General features: G+C 55.2%; 1 protein-coding gene across 1 annotated transcript; it reads right to left on the bottom strand.

Annotated features, from left to right (window-relative positions):
* Window positions 1-10,123: 10,123 nt before the first annotated feature.
* Window positions 10,124-11,701, bottom strand: ran1 (Negative regulator of sexual conjugation and meiosis; the record flags this gene model as incomplete). Its single annotated transcript, XM_036641693.1, has 2 exons — window positions 10,124-10,944; window positions 11,023-11,701. The coding sequence occupies 2 exons, from the start codon at window positions 11,699-11,701 to the stop codon at window positions 10,124-10,126; spliced, it is 1,500 nt and encodes a 499-aa protein (XP_036493232.1).
* Between the last annotated feature and the right edge of the window lie 7,557 nt (window positions 11,702-19,258).

Genomic DNA, 19,258 nt, shown 5'->3' with positions numbered 1-19,258 from the left:
GCGAACCCAAACCAAACTGACCAGTGCACAACGACACAACAAAAGGCAACATCGAACTTACACTTTGCCCATGCTTGCCCACTCGAAGCCAAACTCGTTTCTGCGAGGAAGGGAGAAAACGCAACGTCGGCGCCATCCGCGACGAACGCGTGCTCTCTCCAATCTTGCTTGCACCCATCTACAAACCATCCATCTCATCACATCCCGTCCACATCCTGTTTTAGAGTTTGGATACCTTCACTCCTTCGGATACGAACACGCCGAGGCGGCGTGAGCGTAGAACAGTGCACCCAAAAGGGACGAGACGAGTCATTCTGGCCCAAACTCTGCCATCGCGCAGGTGCTAACAAAACTCTTTGCAACCAGGTGCGTGGCTAGTTAGACCGAATACAGGTAGGCAGGATAGGGGACCTTGTCACACTTTCCGCTGGGCCATGATGGTTCCTGGAACTCAATCATGCCACAGCACATGGCGAACTGTCCGGTGGCAGATGACGAGCTGTCGTTTTCATCTCGCACAAGCTGGAACTTGACGCCGTGCGCGGTTTAGGGACAGATGTTCACTCCTTAACGTCAACGGTCTGGTCCCCGTTAATATGAGTCAATAATGCTCTCAGACGGGTTGAGCGTCTTGTGGTTCAACCTCTGGCGTCATTGGTAAGGAGATTGTATCGTCCGTGCAAAAACGCGGTGTACTGACCGAAAGGGGGGCCCTGTTCACCACCCTTCACAACTTTTAACCTCTCGCGACATATCGACATGGGGGCATAGGGGTCCTCAGCCACGATCCAAGCGGACGGGATTCCCTTCATCATACGCTGAGCGCCGTTCATCAAGCCACGTCAATCAAGGTCTATCCAGGACCGCATGATGGCAAAAAGGCACAGCTCATCCAGCGGCCCCAGACACATGCTCCGGCTAACTGTCGCATCATGATGAGATGGTGTGCCAAAACATTGTCCGCCTCACAATGGACCAGACGGCACATCATTTTTACAAAGCAAGCCCGTCGATCATAAGCAATAACTTCCCTACCCTTATGTCGTTTGAAGAGCCCTCAATGTCACCCATCAATACCTATACTTCGCAAGCATCCAATCCATCAGGCTCCATCCCCGTGTCTGATGTGTCCCGTGCTTATGTCTGGCCTCTCGCCGCCGCTCCCGCGAAACCCTTGATAACTTATGACGCCTATCAAAGCACATTCAAATCTCTTGGCGACCGACGCCATTGACACAGAGCCGCCGCCACGAGCGGACACTGGTGCGGCCACGTCTCGCAATCGGCCAGGGTCCAGACCCAGCGCTGCAAACGGAGCAGTCGCACGAACCACGGACCGTGATGTCGGGTAATGTGGACCGTAGGCATCAAGCCACTCACATCGAGAGTACCAAAACATATTGAAAGCGAAGGCAAGCCGAGTTTGCCCTATTCAGCGCGTGGAGGGAGGCTCCACTTCTCCGGCGGCACGCGGCGTTCACGGGAGAGGAAGGAGGACGAGCTTGACGCCGTCCCATCCGGGGTACCAGTTCCGCGCATCCTACTCATCAGCCGGCGCGGAAGGAACATTCACAAGAGGCTCGAACGCATGGATCACTTGACGCCCGCCTGACAACCACTCCCGCTCTCGGTCCCTTTTCTCAACACACGAATGGTCTCTTCCTAGAGAAGGGGAGGTAACCCGCCCCCCGCCACGCCCAGCACTAAGGTAGCCCACAAGCCACGGTACGCGTAGATTTGGATAACATAATGGCGGCTTGGAAACAGGCTAATATAGTCAGAGGCGTACAGAAACAGAAAAGACGGTACCGTGCGCCGCCGCCTCGCTTAGATGCTGGACCGGTGCGCGGCTCGAGATGAGGACCCCTGAGGCCTGTCGGGGAATTTTCTCTATCTCGACGGGACGTGGGAAGAAAACCAAGGCTGCGTAGCGTGGGCACGGATACGAGACTATTGAATGAACAATGGTAGGAGACCCAACGCGGGCGGGAAATATTATCCCCTTAGCGCTTGGCTATCGTGTAAGTGGTTAGTCACTTCGTTCAACCACGGGCCGCCATGATCTGTGCTGTCCGTCTTCGTCGAAATATGAATCTGCCGAGAAATCTCCAGACATCACAAGATTACTAACAAGCCGTGCCTTGTCGAGCTAGCCGGTTAGTCACCGTGCAGGACCTGTCGCGAAGCTTGTCTGCATATTGTCAATATGTAGCTCGACGTCAAGCCACTGCTTGGACCCGATCCTTTGCTCCAGCCACGGTTGATCATGACGGAGGCTTGAGTGTTTGCGGCTTTGCTCTCACACTTTTGTGCCCCACGCCCGGCTCGTCTTCCTCCCCCCACTGCCGACGACCTCTCGAGCTCTCGAGCTCGTCCCCCCTCGTACCTGATTGGTTCACACCCGGAGAAGAGCCTACGCACGGGAATGGCTTGCGTAGTAAGCGGCCGTGGGATCATTGACCTCATAGCGTCTCGAAAACATCAGACGGCGGCTGTCAGAAGGGGCGGTGCATAGGGTTGGGACCAGGGCGCACGCGCGGGCGGCGGCGGCAGGTCCCAAGGTTCCCCTCCAGCTGCGTGGCCTTGTGAGGCAGCGGACGTCGGAAGGCGACCCCCTTTGAAGGATTCGTTGACTTGGCTTGCGGTAGGTCATTGTTCATGCGCTTTGGTGTTGAGCTACCTCTTTGATGATGTTGATAGATATGGATCAGATATGTCGGAGCAAACCCTGCGGCAAGGGTTGTTTGACAGAGTTCTGACAGCTCCAAAGTCAAGTGGCGATAGACGAGCTCGATTGCGCCATCGTCAAGCGCGCAATGATAGGACGACATCTTTTTCGCGGTGTTTTGCCTGAGAGGGCAACTGTTGTTGGTTTAGCGGGGGGTACGGATACGTTGCAGTATGCCCTCGGCAATCTCCAACCGTTCAGCCTGCGCGCATGTCCGGGAAGATCGAAGATCTCCTGGCTTCTTTTGCGAGACATAGCTAACCCTGAGACGGGCAAAGGGAGACCTACGTGGTCGATCCCACTTTATAACGAAGCACTCTCGGATAACCTGGCGTGTTGATCTCCCTCCGCGCCCGTTCTCAGTAGCCAAGACATGATCAAGACGTTGGCCTTAATCGAGTTGGGAAATACATTCGTTAGTGCTTTTGATGAAAGCTGAGCTGGTGGTTGGTCCCAGATTTCCCACCTCAGAACATGGTGTTGTGTCTTGAAGATGAATCGCGATGGACGACGGAATGGGCCAAAGTGCAGCGTTTTCAGGAGCACACGCACCGGCTAAGTCTAAGACATCGCGTGGTCTCTCTTCCCACCACGCGAAGATCACTACCCAAACCAGGGGCACGTCATCCCAGTTACTTGGGCAAGCTCCTTCGCGCGGGATGGAAGCGCCGGCTGCAGAATCCGGAAGGGATGGCTTCTTCGCGGGTGTCTTGACGGAGGTTGGCTGGTGGAGGGGTTGTGAGGGGCCAAGAAAGCCCCCCCCCCCCCAAACTCTCCAGATCGGAGTGGCGACGTGTAATCGAAGCTTTCGCGATGAGGAGGCCTTTTGCGAAAGCTAGGATGGCAGAGACACTAGTCCGTATGCCACATCTGAAGTCTCATTGGCCGGTGCTATCAAGGAGCTAAGATTGATGAACGGCGTGGTGACAATGCACTGAGTGTCGAGATGGGAAAGGTGAGAGAGTTTGCATTGTTCGCAAGAGAGTCAATTGGACGAGGAGCTATGATCCCAGATCTCCACCACCTCTTTTTTTCCGGTATCGCCACCGGCGTAGGTCATTGCCAAGCCGATCGTTTGTCGGTAGCTACGGCATTACAAGTTTGCTGGCGCTTCGTATTCAAGCTCCGTCATGCCTCCGTGTGAAGAGTAAGTCTCCGGCCCCAGAACGCCGGCCCCGTCCGTGCTGAAGCGGGGAGCATCCACACACACTCGACATCTTCTCCGAGCCCCCGGAGCTATTGGAAAATCGTTCGCCACCGGATATAGCTGGGCGGAGCTCTTAGCTGTGTCTGAAGTGTTTGATGTCTCTTCTCGGCGTCAGACAGGCCTGAGTGATACATTGGCGATGCTCCACTGCCATCGCGATCGCTGAACAATCCCATTCATGATGGACCACGAACTAGTCACTGGAATGAATGGGGGAGACAGAGAAACTCGGACTCCCGGCCAGCTCTTGGAACGCAACATTCAGGTGACACAGAGACAACAACCACCGACAGAAACCCGATCTTGGACATCGACAACCGGCCTTGCGACGACATGTCAACGGTCATCAACGACTGAATCCTCCATCCAATGCTATAGGCTATTGAAGATCACCCGAGGAATGGAAGCATTGTCCCAGGAGAGGCCATGTACCACCGCCGCACGGCAGACGTTGCGATCGAGGTTGGAGAACGTGCCATGAAGGGGGGCGTGTAGCGATCTCGTCACACCATGAGCAGTCTCCTCAACCCACGAGACACCGTCGACGTAGCTGGTTCAATGTCACTCAAACCGTCGTCACTCACGTAACTGTTGTTGCGCGTCGTGCCGTCCGTTCCAAGACATGACGAGTCAAGCCCGGGGCGGGGAAGGATTCAACCTCGTCGTTGTCGTCGTCGTTCTCGTGAAACCCCATGTTCCCCAGCCCGAACGCGAACTCCAAGCTCCGAAATATCGAACCACGCCAGCGAGCCACGTTCAAACTGCCGCGTTCCCTACCTAGCATGTCTCTCCATTCTCCAAACATCTACCCAAAAAAAAGAAGCAATGGAGAGTTGTCGCCTGAGATCGATCGCACCACGCATCGCATTTGCAACGGCGCCACTCGGCAGCACTCCACAATCACCACTCCACCCCTCTGCTGCAAAGGCCGGGCCTCGAACTCTCCCTTACAGCAGCAGATCCTCAACAGCTCCATCTCGATCTTGTCATGTTCGCAGGCGAGTGGTGCTGCCCTCCAAGAGCCACCCCGTATCTCCAAAGAAATTCTGCATCGTCGCCCAAATACCCACCATCATGCGCCGTCCTCGAAAGCGGTCTAGCTGTCCCCTCGCGCTGGTCTCGTCCGAAGAGAACAAGAATGTGACAAGCGGAGCCGGCCCAGCCCAAAGGATCGCGGGAACGCATCCGCGAGCCAGCAACTACCGACGACAGGTTTCTATTGTTCCACAGCCCACTTCAACCACAAGCGCATATGCATCGCAGACCGGACCAGAATCCAAAGAATTCCCCATCTTTTTTTTTGTTATGCGTAGTCTGTCGGTATGCTGCTAGTGGTTCCCCCGGCTCTTGAGTTGTCAAAGCTGGAGCTTGGGTTTCTGTATGTACCTTACCTATCTGCAAGACCAGTTGGACAAGGTGACAACCGAACAAACGCCCCAGCATGATGCACCTGTTCGAAAACGGCTCGCCCCAGTGACATTTACCCAATCACGTCCAACAAGAGCACTTCAAGCCACGCCTTTACTAGCCATCGCCCAAGCACCGTCGAGTCGGTCTAGGCCGGGCCACACTCTTCACCGCCCATCTTGTCATATTTCTGCTTGCAGCCGAAGGGCATCCATATCGAATATCACGGTACCACAGCGGGCAGCAGAGAACCAGGTACTCTATCCAAACAATGCGCGCGCCACCCACTCAGCCAAAGGGAAAATATTGTCCGATAATTCTGCAAATGCGCTCTCGCATTGAATCTGGTATGCGGCGCAGGGCAGCGGCGGCGCCCACAACGGCCGCAACGCAGCAAGGCAAGGCAAGGAACTGCAGCCCACCCAACGAAACATTGAATGATCGACACATAGTGTTTGTGTGTGCAGCGTGTGATGCGGCGGGCTTGCAAACCGTGAACGTTGTTGCTTGATTGAACCCCCGGCCCCATGCCCCAAAACGCGGTCAAACTCTATCACAAGTCAAACCCAGAGCTTGGCCGGAGCTGTCAACTGGACATCAAACTTCGTGGTCGTCCGTCCGGGGAGGAGCCGGCCAGCTCCAAGAACTATCCGGGGTCCGGGTTTGAACAACACAGCGACTCAATCAAGTTGCCCTTTTGCGTAGGAAACGGGGGCATTTGGCGCATCACCCAAAGTGGGATGGAGCCCATCTCTACTATGTAGACTCTGGGACCAGGCAAGGTCCCGCCAGAACCAAAGAAACCATCAGATAGCCTCTGCCGGTGGTAAACTCACCTTTCCCCTCCGTTGAACCCCATGATTGAAGAAGCAAAGGACAACGAGAGCACCGCGTGCCCTTTCTCTCTCTCCACCGCCAACTCCCGGCCCCGCCGTCGCCGCCGCCCAACTCGCAGCCATCCACACCACCAGACGGACCCTCCGTCGGGCCCTGCCTCCTCAAAGTCCGTCTCTGCCGCCGTCGACACCGCTCCAGGGCAGCAGAGGGGGCCATCATCCCAAGCTCTTCTTAGCGTGCGAGATGCCTTCTTCTCCCTCTCAGCCAATGGCCCAACCCAACCACTCACAGCCCGGCGATCGTGGGTAAGGCCTCTCGGGCGAAACCCCTCATCTGCCGTTCTTCGTCTTCCTCCCTTCCAACGACCATCGTCATAATCACCACACATCCGCGTGGCAGACATGTCCAGCCTAGCTATTTCAGGACACATCTTGTCTTGTCTAAGAGGTCATTCCCCGCTCATTCATCCATCCAGCCTTTTAGAGGACAACACCATTGTCTGGCAACCTTCAGCCTCTGGAATGTCCCATGTCCGCGGCCCGCGGCCAATAGTTGTAGTCGTGCTTCCCGTCCCAGTTCTGTCTGCCCTGCGCCGCCGCCGCGCTTCTTCTCTAGTCCCGTCTCAGAATGCTGTACAACTGACGGAACATGTCATCCCATACACTTCTCTCATCAGCCCATACCGAAACATGCACTTACTGTTCTCCATACAACAGCAACACGCACATTTCGCAAGGCCTCCAATTTGTTCCTTCCTGCCCACCCCCAAAGAAAACATACCGCATCTTCCCAGGTCACCAGGAGAACCGGCAAAAGTGCATTGATCCAACAACTCACACGCATCCCACATGCCCATCCACACTTCGCAGCCCCCATCCATCTGCGCACCTCTCACAGCTCTCCCCGAGCCAGACATACCCTGACCGAAAACGCACACTTGCATGCTCCTAATGCATCTCCGGGGGAGCGCCAGGAGGACGAGCCTACGAGAGAAGTGGGTTGCAGCCTACACACATTACAGGACTAAACCACACATACACTTCAATCTGCATACTGCAAGTCTGCATAATACTGACTCTGTCATTCCACCCCCGTTATCCAACCACCGCCAGTTAACCCAAAAAATCTCGCAACCACCATCTGTCTACCTTCCCGCGAGTCTAGCTGCGGTAGTGAACTGCCAACAACCCAGAAACAACTTACCCTTCAAGGAAAATCGTAGCCCGTCACAATGGTCAAGCCAAGGTAGGAAAAAAGAGCACAAGGTAGACCAACCCACCACACACCGCCCCTCCATCCCACCCCAAGTTGAACACTTCGAGCCACACAGCGCCCGAGGCGTCCCTCCATCTTCCTCATTGAACCGCCGTGCCGCATGCGTAATGAGGTGACAACGGTGCTCCCTCCTAAACATGACCCGGTCTACTGCGGTACATACCCATTGCAATTAAATCATAAAATAAAATAATCCGAACCTTGGTTGCTTAGGGGAGTTTCGGCGTACTACTCCCCCTTCCGTAGCACTCACTACCACCGACTGTGTCCAAGCCGTCCAATGGGGTCCTCATCCCGCCATCCCGAACCTCTCTTCTTACTGTTCCCTTTTTTCCCCCCTCGACATGCCAAAAAAGTGTCAGTGCCATCCATCCTGCCCACACCGTGCCATCCATGTCGGGATCATCATTAAACATTAAATAAAATCAAAAGAAAATCAAGAAAGCGATCAACCTTCCCTTACCTTTTCCCCCCTTAAACCCAAAACAGCACTTCTCCCGCCGCCCCAGGAAAACACTGCCGTGCCACTCTAAACCCAACCCAGCCCGCCTCAAAACCACCCCTTCCCTCTTCGAGCCTAACTCCCACCCTTTTTTTCCCTTTTATTCCTTGTCCAAAGACAGCAAGGATGCGAACCCAAAAACAGGGCGAACGATGACCGTTTCCCACCTCGTCCACCCATCCAATCACCGTCCTTCGATGGAACCTTCGACAGCCCTGCCTTTTTCTTCCCTTCTTGCTTCTTTTCTGCCCTTGTCTCTGGCCGGCTCTCCCAACCATCATCATCCACTATGATTAGGTAGCAGTAATAGTAGTGGCAGTGGTAGCAAAGTGGCGGTAGTGGTAGTAGTGGTTACAAGTCCCCCAGCAATCCGATCTTCATCGTGAAGCAAGTCCGGTCTCCATAGGTTGCTTTTTACTATTCACAGGTCTCAGCAGCACTGCGCCGCCGCCCTGCACTTGCAGAAGTGAACGAGAAAAAAAAAAAAGTGAAGCTGCCGTGACAACCCCGTCTCTGCCGTGCTTATCGTAATCACACTTCTCACTGCATGGCCCTTCTGCGGTGACGACGAATGAGAATGACGGCTGGCGGCCCCTCCCCCCCTTCCAGCCTCTAACCCATCCTTCCAACTCACCAACCCACTCACTCATTCTGCTCTCAAGACTCTAGTCAAGAAACATAGTGGGTGGTCAAGTCTGCGTGCATGTGCGCATGCGTGTGCGACAGAGAAGGCGAATGAATACCTCACTTCCCTCCCCCTAAAATCCGGCCCGATGAGGAACAAGGAAGAGGCATGCGATGCACTTTATTCCGTGTGCAAGAGCACAGTCCACCTCGCAACGGGCGCGGAGAGAAATCCAGGCTGTCCATTAAAGCTGAGTGAAGGGTAGGGTCGGCAGGGTAGGGGTGGAAGGGGTTCTTGATAGTTCCGAGTAAGAGAGAGACAAGGAAGGGAGGAGACGTAAAGAAAACGTGGGGGAGCAGGCAGTAGGGAACAACCCATATCGCAGAGTTGTCAGAGAATTAAAAACCCGCCCGGCAGCGAAGGATGCGAGACGTTCTGGAAGAAACCCAGCCCGACCGCAGCACGTCGCAAGAAAAAAAGAGAAGCCAAAAACTCTACGACTACCAACGTTCCCCAAAGAGGCTGCACTCATGGCCGTAAACACTCGCAAGAGGATCTAGATGCTGGCCGCCCCGAACTTTGCTGATTTTCCTCTCCATCCCTCTTCTGATATCGAGGATTGATCTCATCATTCAATGCGACCACCAAGCAGACACTTTCACTCATTGTGTTTGAAATCAGGTTATGGGAGGATGGGAAAAGCTTTTGCTATTCTTTGTATCCCTAAAAAAAAATGTGTATGCTCGAGATGCATGTTTCCATGCAGGGTGCATTCCCTTGATGGGAAATGTTCACCCACACCACCTCTCGAGGAAACGTAGTTCTTGCGCGAAATTGCTTCGTCGCGAACGTCTTTTTGGGTTCTTGGCCCAGGTATTGTCTAGGTCGTCTTTTCCTCCCAGTTGGTCATCTCAGCTCCTTTGCTTGTAACCCCAATCCCAAGAGCAAAAATGACAAGATATGGTATCTCCAAACGATTGTTCGAAACAAGCCTCTTGACAAAACAAGAGACTCCTCCCGATGTGCCTTCCCTCGCACCAAAAATATGCATTAGAATCGAAATATCCCGTCTATCTTCGCAGAAAGAACTCCAACCTCCCAGGTCTTTGTGCCCACTGCGCCTGATATGCTTTCCCAGCTTGATCCGTGATAAGAGAGTCGACCGTCACTCTCGTCTTTCCATATCCCAACTCCGCGCTGTAACAAAGAAAAGTAACATGATAAAACAAAATCCCATCTCCGAAATGTGTACAGTTGCCATGGGCAGAAACAGTAGAGCCAAAGTTCCGGACTTTTTTTTCGCTGGGCTTTTTGTGAGGCATCCTTTCCGGGCTTTTGAAATTCCAAGTGGCATAAGGGTCCATATCTCGTAACGGAATTAAGAGTCCATGAGCCGCTTGTGCCATGGTTTAAACGTTGTCGTATTAGTGTTGACGGTTTGTTGATCCGAGGAACCCATCCGGCATGGTATGGGTGAATCCATCCCTGGATCGATGGTAACGAGCACAGGCAGGCGCCTGGCTCAACGTATGATGAGCTATCTTAGTAGCAGCCTTGGAGGTGGGCAAAGATAGGAACCTGGTGGTGGAACGGAACATGAGGGTGGATGGCAGGAGCATGCTGAGCATACTTGACCACGTCTCCCCACCAGAACGGAACAAAAGACTTAGGCGGGCAACTGGGTGCCTGCATAGGGACCTGAGGCATGGGAGCATGTGCCTGAACTTGTACTGCCACTGGCGTAGGTACAGGTCCGGTGTACTGCTGAGAAATGAACTCCTGGTTAGGGAAAAAAGCTGTCCTTGGCTCCTCTGGTTCATAGGTCTGGGTGTGGCAAGTTTCCTGTTGCTGTTCCTGGAGGAACTCCTCGTCAAGATCGTCGATGGTTGAGCCGCTGGAGGTAAGCGAGCCGTCGTCGGATGAGCATTCGGAGCCCTCGTCAGAGGATGAGGAGGCAGGGGAGAGGGCGTTATCGTAGTCATCGATGATGGTGTCCTCGCAAGTAACGTATTCGGTGGTGTGCTCCGGCGAAGCAGGCGGCGTGGGGAGCATGACGGGAACGGCCGGGATCGTGAAGCTGGAGCAAGTCTGGATTCTGTTCCTCAACTCGGGCAAAGTAATTCTGTGGTCCGGGTTGCGGGTGAAGATCCTTCCCAAGATATCGTTCAGTTCATCCGACACTGGGAGGATGCTCTTCAAGGTTTCCGGGCACCGCGTGTAAGCACGGTAAGTAGAGTCCTCGAATGAAGCTTGCTTCCATGGGTTACGTCCGCAGGTCAGGTTGACCAGGATGACTCCGAGGCTCCAGACATCATTGGGGGCGCAAAAGTAGAAAGGTCTCCGGGCAGAGTGGTCCAGGCATTCTAAGAAAAGAAAAGAAAGAGTCAGTCGATGTTGGGGGTTTTGAGAGAAAAGGAAAGTTCCTCATATGGTAAACCTACCTGGACTCATGTAGAAAGTCGAGCCGCATCCATAGTCCTCAGACCGGTCAGATGAGGTCGCGAGGCCAAAGTCGGCAAGCTTGACGGTCTCTCCGTGGTCTGAAACAAGAATGTTCTCCGGCTTCAAATCCCTGTGGTAGATTCCCAAAGAGTGGCAGTGCTCAACGGCATCCAGAATCTGAAGGAAGACGCTCTTGGCTAGGCTGTCGTTCCCGACATACTGACCACACTCGGTGATGTTGTAAAACAGATCACCTTCCGGGCAATATTCCAAGATAACATAGATGCAGTCCGGGTCATCCACGATCTTGAGCATAGACACCACGTTCGGGTGGGCCGATGCCAAGTAGTGGAGACGGATTTCGCGGTTCTGGAAGGCAACCTGTCGACGATCCAAAGGAGTTCCATCCGGGTTGAACTTGCTGAGGCACTTGACGGCATATCGTACTCCGGTCTTTACATCCACGGCAGAATAGACGACGCCATATGCGCCGGTTCCAAGGATGGTCGTCAACTGCAACTTGCCCTCAAGGAATCTTCCCAGTCTCTCCTCCGGCGTTAACGGGACATAGCGTGCTTGACAGTTAGGTGCGGTTGTGATGGGCTGAAGGTTCGCACACTTCGTATTGTCGTACACCGGCGACGCGGGAGGAGTGGGATATCCAAATACATGCTGCATGTTATGTGATGTGCGGGTCCAATTGGGAATCCTTTTTTCTCTGATGGTCTGGGCTGGGACTCTCGGATGAGGTCCTAACAGAGATGAATAGAGAGAAAAGGAAAAGTAGAAACGGCCTTGTCCTGTGGAATGGAATGTCCTTGGAAGTCCAAAAGGGAAAGAATCCTGGGAAATGTCCTAATGGCCTTTATGGGTTTGAGAGAAATGTCCTTGGTTCGTGTAAGATGTCGAAAGTGTAAGACGTCGAGTCAACGAGTCAAACACGGTGCTGTATCGCCGAAGGTGTTGGTGAGGGTTGAGTGTCGGTGAGAGAGGTAGTCGTATTGGTCGAAAGTTGATGGGCGACTGAGAAATTACCAGTGCTCCCGAGGATCGTGAGGAGATGTAAAGAGGTCGGCGGGAAGGAGCGTGATGAAGAGTCGATGGTTCAGGTCGAGAGGTGTTCTACCAGCTGCACGATGGTGGGATACGGATGGTTGATAATGACTTCCACCACCCAGATGGAGGAACGAGGCGAAATGATGTTAGCGCTACGTCTACGTACCCTTGTCCAAATGTGTGTTGCGTGGAGCATCCACCACGGCCGGTGGCTTCAAGGGACCCCCAGTCGTCGTCGACATTAACAGAGCAGGGATAGCCATCTTGCCATGTCTTGGGCGTGGGTCCACTAATGCACCATCTATTCTTGAGTTCGACGTGAGCAGCGGGCCAGTGGGTTAGAGTTGTTGGAAAGCCTGAGGCCTGAGGGTCGAGTTGACTTTGGGGGCGTGCAGGCTGAGGGGTGTGTAGATGACAAGCCGTGGGCGAGTGACCAGCAGAGTTTCTTCGCCGGGGCGTCGACTAGGGTAGTACTAGGATCGCTGATTGGCGACTCTGCGCAATATACGAGCAGGTATTGTCTGACGCACCAGGTAAAGTGGCCCCGTCCGAAGGGGGTGAGGTGTGTGTGGGCGTGTGGTGTGAGTGTCACTCCCACTCTCGCTCGTTCGCTCTGTTGAGTCTCTCGCTTTCCCGTAGGCTCATCGACGACACCTCACCCCCGGCCGTGCTCCGTCTACCCCTGCTACGGCTACTGGCTGAGTGTGTCAGACGAAACGGATGGGCGATGGGTGTCGAAGGAAACGGGGCGTGCGTGAGTCGTAGCCTCCTAGCCACGCATGGGACGACCCTGACGGGGGGGACACGGACTGTCTTTTGCTCTATGCCCTTCCCTTCCATCCCACGGTGAGCATCGCCCAGTGCCCATGCTGGTCTCTGCTTTGCACCTGCTCTATCTCTCTTTTCTTTGGTGGTCGGTGTTAAGCACGGCGTCATAGGTGCCGTGGCAGGGCGATAGGTAAGCCCTGTGACAGAGGATGTGCAGCTTTTGCTTGCTTTTGCTCCCCCCAGAATTGCTCTTCCGTCGTTGGCCGCAGGGCGAGTTTGCCCATCTGCTCCTCACGTTGTTGCCCAGGACTGAAAGCCTCACGCTAGTAAGCGACGACCTCAGAATTGATTGAATCGGGCATGGAATAACAGTCGAATGATGATCGAATGAGACATTAATCCTCCAACGCGATCCAGGAGTCGTCCGCGCAGTGGGATTATGGAGCTGATCTGCTATGGCTTGTTGCAAACACATTATCAATGCCTCCCAGCTTCTAGCATCGTGGCAGGGCGTTATTGCTGGTACCGGGAAGGGCATGTTGCTTCTGTGACTACCGCCAAACAGCGCTGTGAGCAGGCGACTTGGGATGCCCAGACAGGCAAAAGGCTGCTCACGGGCTGATTGGCTTACTGCCATAGTTTTGTAGCCTCAGTTGGAGCCTGCGTGGCGCTTGGCAAGTTGTTTGCATAAAGTCCGGGGGTCGATGAGTGTGGGCTTCGGTGGCCGGCAGCCTTTCTGTTGCAGAAGCTGCTTCGTAGGCTGGTGACGGATCAATGCTGGGCCAGTCTGGCATCAACTGGCTTGGTTCACTTGGTGCCCATCGCTTCCCGTTCGGGTCCCTTGGTGCCACTGATTGGCCTCAGGGTTTGCAACCGAACATCGTCCAGTGCACACCTGGTTGCAGGCGTCAGGCCCTGTGGCTGCACCGCTCCTCTCATCTGCAGTTTGCGCAGATCGTTCTTTCCCAGCTGATTGGTTGGGCACGCTGAAGGCTACAAATCAAAGGCCGTTCTGCCGGATTTGAATGCTTTCGTAAAAGAGGCTGTTGTTGGAGTGGTCGGTAGTTACGTGGTGATGACTGCTGCGAAGCCACGGGCCAATGAAGCATGTTTCCGGACTTGTGCAGAAGTGCTAGTGAGGAGCAAACCAGCTCTTCTGTGGTCGAGACACCTGTGAGTGGCTGTTCAAACTGGACTTATTCATAGTGATGCCGCACTAGCAACTGCCGGCCAATAAGAGTTGGCTAGCCTTGAGAGCCGTGGTTGTGTTTTTGCTTTGGTTGCGCAAGTCTGGCGGCGATACCAGCCAACTATTCGTACGCTGCGCTGTGCTGGCGGTGCTGGCTGCGCTCGCTGGCGGTTGGACCGAATATGGAGCTTTCAGGCCGTGAAGGACCCTTCCCAAGAGCCGTGGGCCGCGGTGGCCGGTCATGCCGGGCCTGTCTCATCAGACTTCAGTACGAGCGCGGCAAACGATGGACGGCCGTGGGTCGTTTGCTGCAAGTTGCAGGCACCGGAGGCAGCGCTCAGTGAGGATTCAAAAGGACACAGTTGTCGTTACAATGCAGGCAGAGACACACGGAAGACGACTGACTGGCAGTGGTTCCTTGCAGTGACTACGCAGTAGGATCCTGAGTGAATTCCCACTCTCATCAGGCTCAGCAAATTCCAGAAAAGCCCATCGGCCTTGGGGTCCATCTCCGGGAGGCCCAGCGGGGCCCCTTTCGAGGCGCTGGCTTCGGTCAGAGTGGGTCTCGAGGCGGGTTCAATGAAGATTCGGTTTCCCTCTTGGACGGGGCTTCGATGCCGGCCAGTGACGGCCGCCAACGTGGTCATGGGTCGCACATGGGCCTGGGAGATTAGGAACGACCGTTTGAACGGGCGAGCCAATGGCGACTTGTACGGCTAGAAAGTGGACTTGGATATGCCAGGCTGGAAGCTGACTGGTCACTATCACGACTGGAGGGGAGCCTCTCCAGGCCGGGATGGACGCCGCAAAGCTGCGCTGGATGCGTGTAGTGCATGCTTCTTGCAGCCAGAGACTGCACGTCTGTGTGGCTCGGAGCGGTAAACGGGCAGAAGTGGGAGGGTCTGGCCAGGCGGTGATTTGCTGGCAGGGCGAGGTGGAGGTGCCTGAGGACATAATTGTGTGTCATTCTGGTGCAGCAGCGGCAGTGGTCGAGACAGTCAGTCGAACGTGTGGTGTGTGTGGTCCGTGAGGTGTTCAGCAAGCTGCCGCTGCGAGTTTCTGCGTCTGGTGCGTCTGGTGCCAGGTGCTGAGCCAGTGGTAGCCATGGTCTTGGGCGAAGGGTGAGCACTTGGTTCTCGGGCCTGCAGGCGACAGTCGACAGGCGAGCGTCCAGCAGCCTCGTAACGATGAGACTGGGGGTGAGGACGGGGCGGTGGACAGGGGTCCCCAGGCGCATGTTCCCGACGAGTGAGGCTGTCGACGATGGAGCCATGATGGATCATGATGTCGGAGGACCCATATAATTGTCTGCAGAGGGCTGATCTCGCCGGGCCAATAGGCAATTTCGGGCGTCCTGTTGTAGGATAGCGGCCGTGGTTCACGATGCAGTGTAGCATCGTCGTTTCCGCGGGCGGTTTGGCGGTTTCTCGAGTGGTGACTGCTCACACTATGTGCCGTCGAAGAAGGCTTGGCTCCCTTTGGATGCCCCTTTTGCCTTGGTCAAGCCCACTCTGGTTTCTGAGGGTTGAGTCTTGATGCTGTTCCTGGCGTTGAATGTCACTGTGTGGTGGTGGTGTGGCGCGCCATGATGCCACTGTCAGGATCGAGAGGCGATGATTGGGCGACGGGGTCAAGTCGATAATCTCGGCTTGAGGGTGCTGGAGGCTTCGATGGGGTTCTCTGCTCCTGCGACGAAGGGGAGGAGACTGAGAGCGGCGTGACGAGCCAGTCCAGGCCGGGCCATGGGCACACATCGCAATGAAGGACGAGGAGACGGACGACGATCGATCTCGTAATCCTGGCGACAAGTCGGATTACTCGGCTATGGCCATTGACACAGGGCCAGGCCAGAAAAGATGGGATACGACGATGCGAAGCGGCGAGTCTCGAGGAAATTTTCTCGGGTGTCTTGCATGTTTGACGATGCGCCGGGCGCGGGACTCGGAAGGAGTGGCGCAAAGCAAACACGAGCAAAGAACCACGGCCACGGTTCAGTTCATAGTCCAGCCGTCCAGCCAGCCCATGCCCGCCCTGACTGCATCATCGTGTGTTTTGGTGCGTTTAATGTTGAGTATGTTTTAGTGTTTTTGGGCCAGGGCAGGGCAGGGCAGCAGGCAGAGGCAGAGCGTGTTCCGTGTGTTTGTCTGCATGTCTGCGTCCACGAAAAGCTGGCGCTTGCAGTGTCAAAACGCAAGACAGCATGTTTCTGGGAGAGTGTCGATGTTGCTGCTGACTGTCTGGCGGAATGGATCCGTTGTCTTTGCGGCGATGCGTCAAGCGGCGGTCGATGCACATTCACAGTCAAAGGCAGGCAGGCACAGGCAGCAAGTCAGTGTCAGTCAGAGGGAAGGAAGGTTGACAGAGGCCGTGCTTCTTCCTTCCTTCCTTCCCGCCCGCAAAAAGAAGCAACCAACCATTCTCGAGGCCACGAGCCAATCAACGACCGTTGTACCGCACCGAAAAAGCAAGAAAGGGCAGGAGCGGTTGGCAGTTGGCAGGAGGAGCAGGGAGGGCCGCAGTGTTTTGGCGGGCAGGAACAGGAGGCAGGAGGAGGCAGGAGACAGGAGTAGAGGCGCCAGTGCGAGGCAGGTGCAGGTGCAATGCGGTTGCAAGTGCGAGGCAAGGCAAAGGCATGGACGGCTAGGCAAGTGCACCCACGCGCCATAAGTGGCTGTGTGGCACAGAGGCGGGTGATGGGTGGGTTCGCAAGAAAAAAGACAGTGCAGGTGCCAGGGGCGGGCTCCTGCCATCCATCCACCACTCACCAGCACCTGCCACCCGTCAACCGCAAATCGCCACTGCCCACCTCCAACCTTCCTCCTCTCTGTCTCGTGATCTTCCCTCTCCCTTCTTCCTCCTCTTCACCCCTCTCCACGGGCAGCAAACGAACGACACTGGAGCAGTGGCTGCCTGAGATCTGCCCATCATGCCCACGAAAATGCCTCAGGCTGGAACTCCCCCGAACAAGCGGTCTGCACTGCGGGAAGTTGGAACTGCAACTGCATCGATCACGGATTAACGGATTCACGGGTGACGCTTGCCCCATTCAGCCTAGCGCATCTGTCAGATCTCATCGTCGAGCTCGACCACTGGTCCTGGTCCAGAGCCTGGTCCTTGCTTTCGAGATGCCTGCTTCTGCTTGCTTGCTTGCTTGCTTGCTTGCTTGCTTATTGCTTTGCTTGGTTTTCACCCTCGACATATTGGAACCGTCCCGGCCTCTGCGACGATACTTTACTCCACGCGCTTTGCCCTGCCGGTTACACGTACTTGTACGAATACCAAGTATTGGCCGATGGCCCTGGCTAATACTCCTGCATCCCGAGCCTTAATACTCTTGACCCAAGACCAAGACTCAACCGCTGCGCTAGTCCTCACACAGAACACAGAATACGGATACCTCCTCGAAATCTCGAAAGGCTCCAACCCCGTTTGCCACGGCAAGCATCTCACCCTCCCACGCGCCAACTGTGTCCGCTACTGCAGAGGAGAAACAATGACCAACCGCATTGGTCACCATCATCAGACGATTTGATGCGATGCCAGCCACTGCCGACAAACTGCAGAACTGTGTGCCCTCTGCCATACCAGCCAGTGTTATCCGCCACACCAGCAATAACAATAGACGCAAGAGGCAGAGACACTGAACCAACACGAAATCAGACTCACTGCTTGTATTCGTACGGCGCACAGGTACACCGCGAACAAGAGCATACTGAACATGGGAAATCAAAGCACACCCATGCCCGGAAACCAAACACGCGACATCCAAGACTGTGGCTGCAACATCACCGACGGCACATAGCTGGGGCGGCGCCACTCTGGCGATGCTATTGCTCTTTTCGTTGCTCCTGCAGGACCACATTCTGACTGCCGCCATGCATTCCCATGATCGACCATCAACTGATCCATGGTCCATCTGAATTCCGACCTGCTCCAGCCGCTCGACACGCCTCCAACGAACAGCAGCGGGACCCGGCAGATTGGCAACACAAGCAAACAAGCAGCACATCTCTCTGTCTCGGTCTCTCTGCCACCAACTATCCACATACTACAAGGAGGTCCTGGGAGAAATCGTCTTGTGAAACGGCCTTCCCCAAAGAGGGCCGCTCCTTCATCTGCAGCTGATCCCTCAATCTAGATGAGGCAAGATGCCGCTCCGTGTTCAAGACCCATCGCTGTCTCCGTCCTCCGTCCTCCGTCTTGCCGGCAGGTACCCAGCCAATCGTCTCTGCCCGTCTTCAGGGCGGCCAAACGCTGTCAAGCACTGGCTGCTATCTCCCCTCAGCTGAGGGAACGGGAATGATTTCATCGACGGCGATCGCTGGAGGTCGGGATACGCTTGCTCCAAGTCGGGCGCGTCCGAACCAATGACCGCCATATTGCTTTTTCATCACCTCGCCTCGCAGTGTGCAGCGTGCTAGCACAGTTGCACCACAGACGCCCGTCGAGAATGTCTCCCTGCGTCCCCCGCAACGGCTGAATGAAGAGCTAGAAACTCGTGGCCTCATATCGAGCCATAACCGCCTCGCACTGAGCTGACTTGCTTGACTCGACCGGCATCTCAACCAGTTGAAACTCACACCGCCTGAGGATGGGGAAATAACAAGCCCATCAGGAACGAGCCCCCAATCCAGCCAGTCCGGGGCCCGGAACCTCGTCAATCTGGCTATGCGTTGGATTTCCCGCAGATGGGCGTCGTCTGCCGCCACTAATCCTCCGGGTTTAGACTCATGGTCACGTCGCTGAAGCCACAACGCTGTCCGTGCTCTGAGACATGTCAAATGGAGACCATTCTCATGTGTGATTCGCTGAAGCAGCCTTCCTTCTTGGTTGGCTGGCTGTTCGACTTTCCGCTAGCCAACGGAGACATCACCATCGCTTGGTGCCGATTGGTCATTCGAACCTTTTGACGACAACCTCACAAATACCGCCGCGATATGTGTGCGCTGTGCCCCAGCATAGCACGCCCGCTACTCTCGGGTCTGCGCTTCCGGAAGACCGGCGTTGCGGCTTCGTAGAGGAATGAGACTAGTAAGAACATCACGTCGAGGAATTCTGGTTGAGAAGGCGACCCGGAACAAGATGCCTGACATTAACCCGCTTTCTACACGATGCAGGCTGAGGATTCATGAGTATGTCGTGTCTTTCTCTGGATAAGACATATATGTCCCCAGGCGGGCGTGTAAGACCGGACTATCTGTTCCAAGCGACGGTAGCACAGC

This window comes from Colletotrichum siamense (assembly GCF_013390195.1).
Source record: "Colletotrichum siamense strain Cg363 chromosome Unknown KSG_Cg363_contig06, whole genome shotgun sequence".
In the NCBI taxonomy this organism is placed as follows: domain Eukaryota; kingdom Fungi; phylum Ascomycota; class Sordariomycetes; order Glomerellales; family Glomerellaceae; genus Colletotrichum; species Colletotrichum siamense.
Note: the sequence above shows the minus strand (reverse complement) of the source record. Positions and strands in the feature narration are given on the sequence as shown.